Raw genomic sequence first — 15,386 nt, 5'->3', positions numbered from 1 at the left:
CTCAACTCCTTTCCCAAACTTCAAAAAGCAATGTCACAACTGCTGAAGTCAAGAAAATTAGAGAATTTGGTATTTGTATCAAATGATAAAAAGCACCTTGCTTTATTGTTGTTCAGTTATTTCAGTCATGGCTGAGTCTCTTTGACCCCATTTGCGGTTTTCTCTGCAAACATGCTGGAATGGTTTGCCATTTTCCTCCACCTCATTTTACAGATGAGGAACTTGAGGTAAACAGGGTTAAACAACTTGCCCAGGGCCATATAACTAAAAAAAGTCTGAGGTCACATTTGAACTCAGGTCCTCCCAACTCCAGAGTCAGCACTCTATCCATACACCATTTAGTCACCCCACCTATTTTGCTTGTTCTTTCTACTAAATTCTTTTTCATTTCCGAATCAGTTTCAATTTGGTCCCAAATGAACATGTGAACAAGAACCAAAATGTATGAACAAAAAATATTTTAAGATAAAATTCCCATAGTTACACCAGCACATAAAATTTTTAAAAAGAACACACAAATACATTTTTAAAAAAATACTCTAACTGATGCAGGTGTGTATCACAGGTATTGGGAGTTGGTGTCAGGAAGACTTGAACTGAGTCCCACCTCTTACTTGCTAAAATTGCAAGTGCCTTCGCCAGGCAACTCTAGTGCTGATCTATACTGTTATAGTTTCCTCCTCACAGATTTTCCTACTCCACTGAAATCACATGTCACATGTCACAGCTCGCTCGCTCTCTCTCTGTCTCTCTCATACACACACACACACACACACACACACACACACCTCTAAGTACCCTATTTGAAGACCTTGGTTACAGTCATAGAGCTCTGGGAAAAAACTTCAGAATCCAACTATTTGAAACCCCTCATTTAGAAAAGAAAACTAAGGCCAAGAGCATTATACAACCTGCTCAGTCTCACAGGTTAATACTCGCAAAGTAATTTAAATATTTCAAAACTTAGCATTATTTGTACATAATGCTTATATTTGCTTACTTAAGTTCCAAACAATGATTCTATCATAAAATGCCTTCTAACAGATTCTATTTATGTCACCTTTGCATCTGCACAACTAATTCTTCAATGACTGATGATTTTATCATGGACACTGGTCACAACCCATCCAGCCTTATCCACCTCATAAACTGAGAGCAGCAAATGACCATAGAGGTGAGTCCAACCTATTCACTTTAACCTTTACAGATGAGAAAACCAAAGCCCAAACAGGTTAAGGGACTTATAGTGGTTCACAAGATGATTTAAGTGGCCCAGCCAGGGTAAGAGTCCCTGTCTTCTAACTGCACACTGTATATTACACTGTACTATGCTGCCTCCAGTGCCCTTCCATTATAGCTTGTTCTTACTTTTTCTACATACCAGTAGTCTAACAATTCCATTGGAAGTTATTTTTTTATACGAGACCCTGAGTGCATTATCAGTTTATCTTCTAAAGTCCTAATTTTAATATGTCCATTTGTCAAAGGATACAATATAATCTATATTTAACATGACAAATACAACCATACACACATCAAAATCTACATTTTATGTCTATATTTAAAGAAAAACTTTCTTGTATTATAGTTCTGAAAGCCCTGAAATCAGGCAAACTAAGCAAATACCTTTTCTTTTGAATTCTTTATAACAAGGTACAATAGTATAGCAGAACAGAAAGAAGATTGTCTCCTTTTACTTCTGGTCTAATCTTGATAACAGGAAACTAAGAACCTTGGAGACCAGAAAAGGAATAGAGAAGTAGTCTGAAGGAAAAAGAGCTCTGAACTTGGAGACAGGAAAGATATTTGAATTCAGCTTCTGACTCTTTCCTTTGTGATCATGGACAAAATGCTTAATCTCTCTTAATCCCTTTACTTCATCTTTAAAAATGAAGATTTTACAACACTTACCTTGCAAGTCTGCAGTGAGCACCAAATAAAAAAAAAAAGAATGTTTTGTACTTTGAAAACCTTAAGTACTTTGTAAATGCTTTGTAAAAACTATTATCAGGACAATTTATGTTATCTATTATCAACACATACCTATGCACCAAAGTTCTAACCAAAAGTCATTCTGTTTAGTATTCACTTTTTCTAACACTAACCCCTTAACAAACTTTAAGGAAAATAAAGTACTGTCTAGATAATGTAACCAATTTTCTTGATTAAAATGCTTTAATTCCAGTAAGGAATAAGGTAACTTACTCTTTGCATGTTTTGAAATGGATAGTTCCTATATATTCAAGCTGATGTGTTTCACTTCAATATAAAACAAATATTTTAAGTGCACATTGTGAAATGGACTATGATATGAATCAAATTTCCATCATTTGAAGAAAATGCTCTAGTTTAGTTAAGACTATGACAATGCTAAGTTTGTAGCCTCAAGTGTGTAAAAATATGACTTGAACATCTGTCACTGTTGTTTTACTCCAAATCTAAAATTTAGATATTTTATTCATCATACCAGAGTACACTTCAAATGGTTTAAATAATTAAGCTTTACAAAATATGTTTAGAACTGAAGAAAGAGCAAGTCAAGATGTTCCCTTTCCACATTTCATTCCCCCCCTTCCTGTCTGCTTCTTTCACCATTTCCCCAACCAAAAAAAAAAAAGTAAAATAAAGAGTCCTTGTAATTAGCACCCCCAGAACCCATCAGATTAGAAGCTCTTTTGAGAGGGTGTGAGAGGGAGACACAAATAGAATACTATAGTGAGAGTCTATATAAGTCCCTAATTATGGCATATGCTGCTGCTGCAGTACTGAACCTGATTGTAAATTTTCCTCTCGAGTTGTCCAATCCTGCCACCTAAATTACAGTAGGAAGCCAACAACAACAATGTTGCAAGTTCATTTCAGTAAGAGTTAAAGCCACATGTAGACACTATGACCACTGGTTCATAATTCTGGTCAAGTCAAATCTGGGAGTTACTGACTTCTGCTGTCACCTTTTCTCTCTTTAATAAATGTAAAACTCCTACTTCTCATCTGAGTGTTCCATGACTATATCCTAAACTGTCTAAAAGATAATAAATGTGAAAACCTCACTGCCAAAGGTGACTAAAAGGGAAGAGATTTAATAATGATTCTTAAGTGTATAAATGTGAGCTATTATTCGTAACAGGACACATAACTCCAGAAAGGGAGTGTTTATACTTCTTAAAATTCACAGAGGGTAAAAAATACAGGTCTCTGAAAAGTTTCCATGGTCTATTCTGGCAAGGAAACCCTAGTAAAAGCTCAACTGTATGAAACAAAGTTAGAGCCAAATTTTAAAAGAGACTCTCTCTTCAAGCCTCAAATTTTGGCTCCAGAGACTGTTGATGAAAATGTCCATCTTTAAGAAAAGGAAAAGTTCACCTGCCTCAAACAGGTCCTCTCCAGGAAGCTCCCTTCCCTCTCATTTACACACAAAATAGTCATTGCCTAAAAGCTGCTCTATTAGTCATTTGATTGTCCAAGTTGATTAAGTTGAAAAAAATAAATAAATCACCACTAGGAGCTCTTCCAGCAAAGCATTAATTCATAAGGTGGAAAGGAGGGGAGATTCACCTTGACTGCTGAGAAGATAATAACTGTTTACAGAAACAGATGAGAAAACAGTCCCATCTGAAGTAAAAATGGGTTTTATAGCACTAGGACCCAAATGCTTAGCTACTTACACAGTAATTCAATTATGGAACTGTTATCAAATAGATGTGCCAAAAATTAGCTAGCTATTGTATAAGAGAAAGCAGAGACAGGAAAGACCTGAGTTCAAATCAAACCTCAAATCATTGAAGACTTGTGTAACTCTGGGACAAATAACTAACTTCACCTAATTCTAAACCTCAAATATTGTGAGACTCATGAGATAATGTCTGCTGGGTGCTCTGTACATCCTCCTCAAGTGTCAGCTATTATTGGTAGAAAAAGGAAGAATTATATAATGGAAAAATACTAGACTTAGGAATCCGGAAACTATTCTATTTCTTCCTGGCTCCCCACTAATTAGCTATGTGATCTTCAAGTTCATCTAACCTTTCTGGGCCCCAGTTTTCTCATCTCTAAATCATAAATACCTGCCATTCCTATTCATCCAGTTGAGTTGGTCCACAGAAAAGATTAAGTTAGGGACCTAGTTCCAATCTCTAAGTTAACTTCTGGCTTTAAAACCATGATCTAATGAAAACCAATTAATTCTAGCTTTAAAACCATGATCTAATGAAAAAAAAATTGCTTCTAAAGAACAGACACCAATCAGATTTATGGACAGAAGAATTCATGTGTAAACAAGAGATAGAGAGCATTGTGAAATGCAAAATGGATAATTTTGATTATATTAAATTGAAAAAGTTTTGTACAAATAAAACCAATATAGCACAATTACAAGGAAAGCAAAAAACTGGGGAGGGGGAGGGAAGGAATTTATAGACATCTCAGATAAAGGTCACATATCTCAAATATACAGAGAACGAAATCAAATTTATGAGACTCTGAGTCATTCTCCAATTGATAAATACTCAAAGATTATGAACTATGGAGATATCAAAACTATATATGGACATATGAAAAATGTTCTAAAACATTACTGATTAGAAAAATGTACATCAGGGGGCGGCTGGGGGGAGCCGTGGATAGAGCACTGGCCCTGGAGTCAGGAGTACCTGAGTTCAAATCCAGCCTCAGACACTTCATAATTACCTAGCTGTGTGGCCTTGGGCAAGCCACTTAACCCCATTGCCTTGCAAAACCTAAAAAAATTTTGAGATACCCATAGATTGAGTAATGTGATAGGGAAAATTGACAAATTGTGGAAGGGATATGGAAAAACTGGGGATATTAATATACTCGGTAGAACTGAACTGATCCAAATATTTTGAAGGACCATGTAGAATTATCCCCAGAGAGTTATAAAACTGTGTATATCTTTTAACCCAGAAAAATTACTATTAGGTCTGTTTCCCAAGGTGATCCTAAGGTGAATTGGGAAAAAAGAAAAGAGCTTATATGTTCTGAAATATTTATAGCACCTCTCTTTGTGGTGGCAAAGATCTGGAAAATGAAGGGATGCCGCCTATCAATTGGGGAAATGGCTATACGAGTTGCAGTATATGATTGTGATGGAACACTAACTACTGTGGTATAAGAAATTATTTTAGAAAATCTGGAAAGATTTACCTGAAATAATGAAAAATGAAATGAGCAGAATTAAGAAAACATTGTACACTCTGCCTAAACATTCCACTAACAGCAAAGTAATACATTCTGGTTGTGAAAGTCTTTCTTAAAGGGAGCTGAATTCTGCATCTTTATAACCTATATATCTGTTCCATTCAGCCCTCCAAGATCAAAAAAGAATGATCCTTCCAATTATAGGCTTTTCACTATTTGAAGATAAATTATCAAACCTCCCTTAGTTTCCTTTTCAGGCTAACCAACTTCTACAGTTCCTTCATCCATTCTTCAAATGACAGGAATTCCAGACTGTTCAACATTCTGGTTACCAGTCTAAGACACTCGTTTGTGGTCAGGGAATTAACATTAGTGAAGTCATCAACTATGTTTCAATCATTATGTTAAGCATAGAGGATAAAAAGAAAGACAAAAGACAGCCCCTGTTAAGCTCCTAGAAAACACACAAACTAAAAAAACTGTGTATACCTTTTAACCCAGCAAAACTGGGTTAAAAGAATTCATCAACATGGAATGAGGAATAAGAAAAGATTTCCTGTAGAAAGTAATCTTAGCTGGAACTTAGGGAAAGTCAGAAGGCAGAAATGAAAAGGGAAAGTATTCTAGGGTCAAGATGATCAGAGAAAATGTCCTTGGTGGGGGAGACAGAATGCCTTTCCAGGGACAGCAAGGAAGTCAGTGCCCTTGGATAGAGGACTATAGAGGTTGGTTGGTTCTTGTCCTTCATTACTGAAGAAGACCAAAATGACATCACTATGTTTGAGACAATATACAATATGTCCAACTGTGGGGGATCAGACCAATAGGAGTTCGGAATGCTCTGCCACAGTTCGGGCACAAATAGTCCATGTGAAGGCCTTGGGTGGGTACTCTAAATTTACATATGTCACATTTCCTTTGGGCTGCTTCAATTTTGCCTTTTTCATAGAGCACAGTACCCACTCAAATGAAGGCATACCATCAGTTCTAATGTTCTTAAGAGAGACCTTCAGGGTGTTCCTGTATCACTTCTTCTGATCCAGCTGTGAATGCTTGCCCTGTGTGAGTTCTCATAAAATAAGTCTTTTTTGGCAAGCATACTTCTGGCATTCTAAAATATGCCCAGTCCATTGTAGTTGCCCTCTCTGTAGTAATGTTTGATTGGAGAGTATGAAGGGAGGTATTATGTGTAATAAGTTAGGAAAAGGTGGGGTGGGAGGGAACATGCTATAAAGGGCTTTGAATACCAAACAAAAATGTTATATTTGATCCTGGAGGTGACAGTGAGTCAGAGGAGGTAGGAGTTGGGGGCATGAGGTTATTATACAGCCAAATCTGCACTTTAGGGAGATCATGTTAATAGCTTAGTGGAGGATAGACTAGAATTCAGAAAGATGTATGGAAGGGAGACTAACCAGCAAGCTCAGCAAGAGTTTAGGTATGACTTGGTAAAGTTCTGCACTAAAATAATGGCAGTGACAGATGGAAGAAGCAAATGCAAGTGATATTTCAAAGGTAAAATCAACAAGCTTAGCAACAGGCCACAGATTAGATATGAACAGGAAGAGGGGGTGACTACTGAGATATTATTAGGGTAGTGGTATCCACCAATGAACAAAAGGTGTGGTCTGATTAGTGCAGAGTACATGTTTTCCTTGTTCTAAACATAATTCTTCATTCATTCAGCCTAAGATCAATTTAGTTCTGTTAGTATCCACAGACATCCTTCTGATGTTTTACACAGCATCAGCAATTAATTAAAATCCTAACTCTTTTCCACATTAGGCTAGCTCTCCCCAACTTAAATCTATACATTTAATTTTAAACCTAAATCTATCTACTACCAAAGTTAACTTGCTAATTTCAGCCTATTGTTCATGCCTATAAATAGCTTCTTGTTGTCTTGGTTCTTTGTACAATGTACTATTACTCCCAGTTTTATTTGATAAGCATGTTTTCTATTGACTTCTTTCAAGTCACTGATAAATGTTGAATAACATAGGGTCAAGGACATAGGGTCAAGTCCTGCATATTAGAGCATAGTAGAGACTTTTCTTCCTGGTTGGTTGTTTTTAATTAGGTTTTTAAATTTGTTTTTGTCCAGTCTGGTTATTTTAGAGTGTAACTCCCATTGTGGAAATTCCTTCCACCATGTAGATCAGTAATTAAAACAATAATATTCAAGTAAGATTATTTAAGTAGCTTCAAAATCAACATCTCTGCATCTGGTCCACAAGGTTGTCATGAGAAACGCTCTCAAATACCTTGATAAAATCCAGGTACACTATCTATAATCAAACTGTCTCAAGAATTTCAGTGCATCCATGCTGAGTAAGCATATTTGATAGGTAAACTTGGTCTTAGGTTTACAAGATGATAATAGAATCGCAAAAAATATTTTACTGTAGACAGATTGGGATGGCTGTATGCTAATGTGACAGTCATTATCCAAATAGACAGAAGAGAGACCTTATACCGCTATCAGAAATAATAAATACTGGAAAGAAATGGGAAAATAGGGAGGTTCATCACCTATGAAATACAGAATTGAGAACTAATTCAATCATCCTAGAAAGCAATCAGGAACCACATCCAAAAAAAAGTTTTTTATAAGAATATCAAAATTTAAATAATTTTGAGAGAAGAATGATAAGGAAGCAATCAATCAATACATTTATTAAGTACCTATTATATATCAGGCATTGTGCTAAGTGTTGGAAAGAGACTGGTAAATTAAATGACATGTTTACAGTCACAGAGTTCCATCAACTAGATATACTTGTCTATAGTTTCCAAAGACTTTCCTTTGATGAATTAGATGGATCACAGATTTTAGAGCTAGGAGGCTGCAGAGAGGTTACCTTCTCCAACTCTCTCCACTTAACAGTAGGAAAACTGAGACCCAGAGAAAGGATCTGACTTGTCCAAAGTTATAGTGGCAGATCTGGAATTCAAACCCAGGAAGGTAATTCATTCTAAGTTGCAGATATAGTGTTGTTGTAGTAGAAGGAGTGTTGGAACACTTTGTAGTCTGAGATCTGGATGTGAAGCCCAACTTTACCATACTAACTGAATAACTGTGAGCAAGTTATTTAACCAAACTGTCCGTCAATTCCCTCAGTATAAAAATGTTTATTGCAGCCTCAAAGTTCTCTAATTTCCATATGCTTTTATCTGAGTATAAATCTCATTCCTGAAGATACTGAGTAGAAAATTTTTTAGTCTTTCCGGAACCTCTACAAACAAAATTCTGTCTTCCTACTTAAAATTAGACATTTTCTCATTGTTCTAATGTCCTGCGCCAGAAATACAACAATATAAGATTGCTAGCAACCAAGTTTTCTAGCACAGTTTAAAATAGGTTTCTTTAAATAATAAATAACTACACAAGTCTATCTAATCTCTCGGTACTCAGGCCATCAATTGTGGCAATAACTGCAGCAGACACAGCATTTTCCAGTTTATAAAGTGCTTTAGATATTATCTCATTTGGCATAATGTTATGTTTACAGAATGAAATTTCTTTCATCTTTATAACACAATTACCAGTGTTAAACATCACCACAAGCTGGTGCCATAGTGACTTAGCTGTTTTCTCTCCCTGGAACTAGTGAGGCCTTTCAAGGAATAGCCAAGGTTAGATGCCTTTGAGTCAACTTATAATGAAAACCACAGTTCAGAAGCTGTCATCCACTCCCTGGTAGTTTTTTTTACCAGACCAAATCAAAAAATCATGCCTTACATTCCCACCCCTTACAGTCTTCTTATATCTTATATCCATCCTACAGTATTCTTCAATCCCCAAATCCCTTCATCTCTGCCTCCTAGATTCCCTAGCTGATCTTCAATTCTCAGCTAAATTCCCACTTTCACCACCCCCCCTTAATTCTACCTTCTGTTCACTTTCCTCTATTTATACTAAGGTAGCTTGCCTTTTACACAGTTGTTTCTTTGCATGTTGTCTCTCCCAAGGAACTGTGAGCTCTTTGACAAGGGATCATCTTTTATCTTCCTTCATACCCCCCCAGAATTTAGCATAAGGTCTGACATACACAGAAGGTGTTTAATAACTGTTTCCTATAATAATGACACAAACTAACTGTGTGACCCTGAACATCTCAATGCTTCAAGAAACAAAGACACTGTGAGTTGCAGAACAGTTGTAAAATGTACTGGCAAAGTTTCCCCAGTAGGAGTTCCCTACGTCAAAAAAATTACAGGTTCAGATAATTAATAAAAAAAACCAAAAAACCCACAAAATTTCATACTAGGACTATTAGTTGTATGGCATTTCTTAAATGCTTAACCTTCCCACCAATGTTCACTCATGCCTTCAAATACCTTGTTAATGGGAAATGTATTTTTGATAAGCTATCAATAAGATAATATCTGACCTTTGGAAATACCATAAATATATAATCCATGTCAGATAAAAGTATTAGCATCGTGTTCCAATAAACAGTACTGTTGTTGATCTGTCTTGCCTCAGGCTTGAGGCAAGTAGCTTGGATACCTCAACTGACCACTCCTCTTCCCTAGACTACAGCCTGAGGACCATAACTTATATTACTGGATGGCACTAGATGATGACATTCTACTACTAGCTTCCATCAATATACAATATGATCTATGGATGGATGAATAGATGAATGGATTCCTCTGGATACTGTCGGACCCTTTTCAAGAGTTAGCTATTCTCCAGTTCTGGAATACTGTCCCTTCTCACTGACACCTCTAGACTTGCCTGTCTTCCTTCAAGACTCACTCAAATTCCACTTTCCATTTATATTGTATATGTGTGTGTGGGGGGGGGGTGTATGTATCTCTTATGTGAGGACTGATTTGATATAAAGCTCTGCAACTTACAGTCTTAGGCCTAAATTAAATAACTTGCCCAGGGTAACAATGGCAATATGCCAGAGGCAGGACTTGAATCTAGGTTATTCTGACTGCACATCCAACTATCTATCCACTACAGAATGATGTCAAATCATACTGCCAGGTCCTCTCTCTACTCCTATTCTCCTGTTTTATATGTACATGTGTGTGCACGTGCACATGTGTGTTGTATGTGAGTGTGTGTGTGTATGGATGTTTTTGCACACACACGTTTCCTCTCCTTTTCTTCTTCTTCCCTTTCTTATTGCTCTAATTTTTTCTTGGCATAAGGAAATATTTTGTTTTACAGACTCTAGAGATGGCTTGGATATAGCACTAAAAGAGTCTTATTTTGAGTTGGTGGTAAAATTGTTTTCCACTGATAGAGGAGGAGGGAGGATGGGAACAGGAGGAGCAGAGGAAAGAATTCAGAAATATAACTAGTTTAGAAGTGATTATGCAGCAATAGGAGTAGAACACCGCAACCCTCTGTAATTGGTCAGTTTCCAGATTGGCTGAGGGCCACTGAGTAGAGCAACAGCAAATGGGCTCAATGCTGCATGACCAGGTGATTAACTGTACTGAAGATGCCACAAAGAAACAGATGGTCCTGATAAAAGCCTGAGGCAAGACAGATCAACAAGCTAAGGAATTGTAGCTAGAAGAAAGCTTAAATTGAAATACTGTCTCATCTCTGTGTGTTTATATACATATATTCTTTTTCCTTGCAAATAAATTCCAAAGAGACACTTATGGTATACAAGGTGGGTACAAAGGAAAGACAAAACTAATTGGAGAAGACAACAAGAACTTGGGCAGAAGATACAAAAAAAAAGGATATTAGAGATTTGAACAAAAAAAAAGATCCTGACAGATCTCTAAAATAAGAAACAAGCAGACTCAATATCCAGAAAGGTTCTTAATAACTCTAACTTAGGCTGGGGGATTAGAGATCAAGGAAATTTAAAGAGCCTAAAGAAATGGTGAAAATATTGGAGTAGAATGCAAAAGCCCCTTGAACTGGCCTCAGAAAGATTTTGTCTGATAGCCCAGGAAGCTGACCCAGATCAAGGCCCCTGGGCTGGATTTTTCACATCTAATCTATTCCTTAGGGTTACTGAGTGAAAAATACCCACTATCCTTCTTTGAGAAACTTCATAAAACTTTTCCAGTTAATGAAAAGTTTTGAAATAATAATTAGCATCTTTCCCCATAACTAAAAATTTCTTTAATTTTTTTTTTTTACTACTTGAAGATCTTCTAAGTGTCAACCTCCTGGGACCTCAGTTTCCTCATCTATAAAATGTGAGGATGTATTTAAATTATATGATATCTAAATTATATTACATCTAAATGTTGTAATGGAAAGCATTTAGGGTCACATGACCCAAATTAGAGCTCTACCATTTACTACTCAGGTTACTTTGGGCAAGTTACTTAAACTCTGTGCCTCAATGTCTTCAACTATAAAATGAAGTGACATCTGAGGTACCATTCCAGATCCCAGTATATTCAAAACAGAACCCTTTTCAGGATACTCAAATGCTCCCACAATCATGGAAAAGCTAGTCCAATACTAAGTCAAGCTAACAGGCAACTACAACATATAGGACCAAAGGCAAATGGAAATTTTTATTGTTTTCCTAACTCCACTAGTCATCAATAAGGATACTACTTTAAAAAATAAAAATAAAAAGGATGTATACCTGTGTGCTCTGAGACAACAGGTTCCTGCAATAGTTATTTCTAGTTTGCAGTCTCACTGCCTCACACTGACAATATGAGTAAGTGTTCTGTCAGAAGAGGGTGCTTTAAAAAAATCCCCAAATACTCCTTCCACTCCTCTCCTATTCTATTTGATTTGTTTGTTTTGTTTTGTGTTTTTAGTTTTTGCAAGGCAATGGGGTTAAGTGGCTTGCCCAAGGCCACACAGCTAGGTAATTATTAAGTGTCTGAGGCCGGATTTGAACTCAGGTACTCCTGACTCCAGGGCCGGTGCTCTATCCACTGCGCCACCTAGCTGCCCCTCCTATTCTATTTGAGATAAATTTTTAGAAGCCCCTTTGGCTGTGATAGCATAGACTTGCAATTTGGAATTATCCAATGTTGATACTTCAGATAAAATGCTATTAAATTTTAAATAGTACACAATTTAAACGTTAGATACATATCATGCCTTTTATACAGGATGAGTCAATTGTTTTACTTACAGATAGGCTGGTTTTCCAATATATAGTTTAAGACACTGGCTCTACATTGTTTAGATGGCATTATCCACTGTCATATAAAACATCAACCAATGAATAGGAAGGGGGAAAAAAAAAGGCAAGTCATATTTTCATGGAATGAGGAATTCAACACACTAATCTTAAAATGCACCACTATCTCCCAAATATCTATCAGGTCCCAGAGAGTATTAAATTGGATTCAGCAGGACCACCAGAGAAAATTCCACTAGGTCATAGTTAATATACTTGGAATTTGGAAGTTGAAAACCACCTAACAGTACAATGTTACTTCTTCTTCTTTCAACAAAGTTAACCTTTCAGTAAAATTCTAGGTCAAGAGTATTACATTCAATTTAATCTAAAAGATATTTAAGTGCCTAGTCATGAGCAAATAGGCAGTCATGATCCTTAAAATTCAAAAATCTGTATTAGAAGAAATACTGTATGATCCATTAGTCATCTAAAGGAGCTAGAGGAAAAGTTATATCATCAGAAACAATTCAGAAATCATCCTGTACTTAAAGATTGGGAGTATTTTGGGTATTTTGTTTTCATAATTTTCTATTACTCCTTTGAGTACTACTGTAAGTTTTTAATCTCAATGACTTTAGGGGTATCTGGGTGGCACAGTGGATAGAGCACCGGCTCTGGAATCAGGAGGAGCTGAGCTCAAATCCGGCCTCAGACACTTAATAATTACCTAGCTGTGTGGCCTTGGGCAAGCCACTTAACCCTATTCGTTGCCTTGCAAAAAAAAAAAATTAAAAAGAATGAAAAAGAATCAATCTTAATGGCTTCCCTCTTCTACCCAACAAGATTTGGGGGCTCCAGTCTCCTACCAGTTGATTTGTTCTCTGAAGATGCTAAACAATTTTAATATTAACCATAGCAAAACACCATACAATACAGTTCAATCAGAATTACAGTTCACTCTTCCCTTTCTTTAGATAAAATAATGAAGATTTAATTTTACACACACACATTCTAACTGGATCAGTCAGTTTCTGACTTACACGTTCCAAATTAGGGAACACTGCTTGGTAGATCTCAGTTCATTTATTTGCCCAAAAGACTCCAAATTACTTTAAATGGTACATATAAAATATTTTGGAAACAAAGACATGTAAAACTGATTAAGTAGAATATCTTCCAAGTGGAAAAAGGAGATTTATTTTTCCTAAAACTTGTTTAATCACTCTATGCTTATAAACTGATAAAGTAAAAGTCATCTCCTACAGTTTTTTTTTTTATTTTTGAGATGTTTAACATCCTGCATCAGAACTGCCAAATAGCAAATCTTTAGATTTTAATTATAAACTCCATGGAGTCACGGACCACGTCTTAATTATCTTTCTCATCGCCCTATACCGCTTTGTATGGTCAAAGTATTCCATTTTAAGTGTCTTGCCCAGTGAGGAGCCAGGAATGCAACTAGTGACAAGGAATGCTGCACATCTATGTACGTAAGCCCTAGCTGGAGAGCTAATTCTCCTTCCAACCTTAAGTCATTAGCACTACTTTAATATCCCTTAAGATGCTGTCCATCATATATATATATATATACATATACATATTTACACATATATATTTACATATATATTTACACACACACACACATATACACACACATACCAGAAAGCCTCAAACAGAAGGTTTGTCTTTGCGGGATAGAGCCTTTACAACACAAAGCTTTGTTCCAGGTGTTCTATATTTATTACCAAGCCCTCACTTAATGTAACACTTCAAGGTTTAGAGCACCCACTCAACACCTTCCCATATCCCAATCCTGCTAATTTTAGCCCTGACAGATCAACAAAGAGGAAGGAGGGCAGGCAACCCCCGGGAGGACATAGTACAGGCATCGGCACAACGCCCTGCCCAAGAATTCCTACAGCTCCTGGTGAGCTGCAGGGAAGAGACGGAAAGCTACTGCACGGCCAGATCAGCACAGAGGAGACGGCGGGTCTGGGAACCCGGGACACATACCTTAGTTCAGAAAACTCTAGATTTTTCAGAAATAATGTCTAAGAGAGAGAAATCCTTCCCCAAAGTGAGATGGATCGAGTCCTTCTGTTTAGCGTTTCCAGGGCAGAAACTCTCCACAGTTTTGGGGTGGCAGAATCTGATTAAGCAGTGACCAATTTTCTCCAGAAAAAGAGGAAGGGTGAGCCCTGCCCGACTGGTCATCCTGCCTGGTTTGGGGAGCAGAAGAGGCGAGGAGAGGTGCAGGAAGGTGATGGATTAGTGGCGGCGGCCACACCCCCACTCCGCGGTGGGAGAGGGAGGCGGCTGCAAGGCAGGAGAGGACAGTCTGCGGGGGAGAGCGAGGGAGGGCGCGGGGCAGGTCCCAGCCCGGAGGCAGCGGGGGCCGATGCAGGCAGAAGCGCGCGGAGAAGCCGGCCCGTGCCGTCGCACTCCCCGGTGCCCGCACACACAGCAGGCGCCCCCACCCCCGGCACGCTCCCCAGGGTCGGGCTCGTCTCCCCGTCCCCTTGGCCGCGCAGTCACGCACACAGCCGCGCCGCACGCCGCAGGCCGCTCCCGGGCCCGCACGCCGCAGACGCAGACCCGGCGGGCGGAGGGGGCGGGCCGGCGGCGCACACATACCCAGGAACAAGCAGACCGTGTCCAGGGCCACGAACGGCAGGCGGGTCTTGTCGAACATGGTCGCGGGGCGCGGCGGGGCGGCGCGTTCCGCGGTTCTGCCCTCCCGGGCGCGGGCCGGGGTGGCTCCCCGGGGGGCTCGGGCCGCGCTCCGCCGGAGGAGCTGGAGCTCGCCGCTGCGCACAGCCCGCCCTCCGGAGCGCTCTGCCGCGGCCCCGCGCCGGCTCCGCTTTAAGGATGGCAGACGCGGGGAGGAGGGAGGCGGCCCCGGCCCCGCCCTCGCGCCGGCCCGGGCCGCCGCCGAGGGGGCGGGGCCCCGAGGGGGAGGGGGCGGGGCTCGCGCCGGGGGCCAATCCGCGCGGGCCCCGCCCCCTTCCGAGGGCGAAGCCGTCCGACGGGAGGGAGGGGGCGGGGCTTCTCCTCCGGACCGCGCTGCGGGGCCCAGGAGTCGCCGGGGGCCAGAAAAGCCTGGACCTTCCGTGAGGACCAGAGGCTGAGGCGAGGGCGACGCACCGCCCC

At 39.2% G+C, this 15,386-nt stretch overlaps 1 protein-coding gene across 2 annotated transcripts in view; it reads right to left on the bottom strand.

The window, feature by feature from the left end:
* The window catches only part of PLPP1 (phospholipid phosphatase 1), a 128,336-nt gene extending 113,235 nt beyond the window's left edge, over positions 1 to 15,101 (bottom strand). For both annotated transcript variants that reach the window (XM_074206559.1, XM_074206560.1), the window contains exon 1: positions 14,871 to 15,101. In XM_074206559.1, coding sequence (XP_074062660.1) covers positions 14,871 to 14,928 — 58 coding nt within the window. In that variant the 5' untranslated portion in view covers positions 14,929 to 15,101. The remainder of the gene's footprint in view (positions 1 to 14,870) is intronic.
* Positions 15,102 to 15,386: the final 285 nt, after the last annotated feature.

This window comes from Macrotis lagotis, chromosome X (assembly GCF_037893015.1).
Source record: "Macrotis lagotis isolate mMagLag1 chromosome X, bilby.v1.9.chrom.fasta, whole genome shotgun sequence".
Taxonomy (NCBI): Eukaryota; Metazoa; Chordata; class Mammalia; order Peramelemorphia; family Peramelidae; genus Macrotis; species Macrotis lagotis.
The sequence above is the reverse complement of the archived record's forward strand: the minus strand, read 5'-3'. Positions and strand labels throughout refer to the sequence as shown.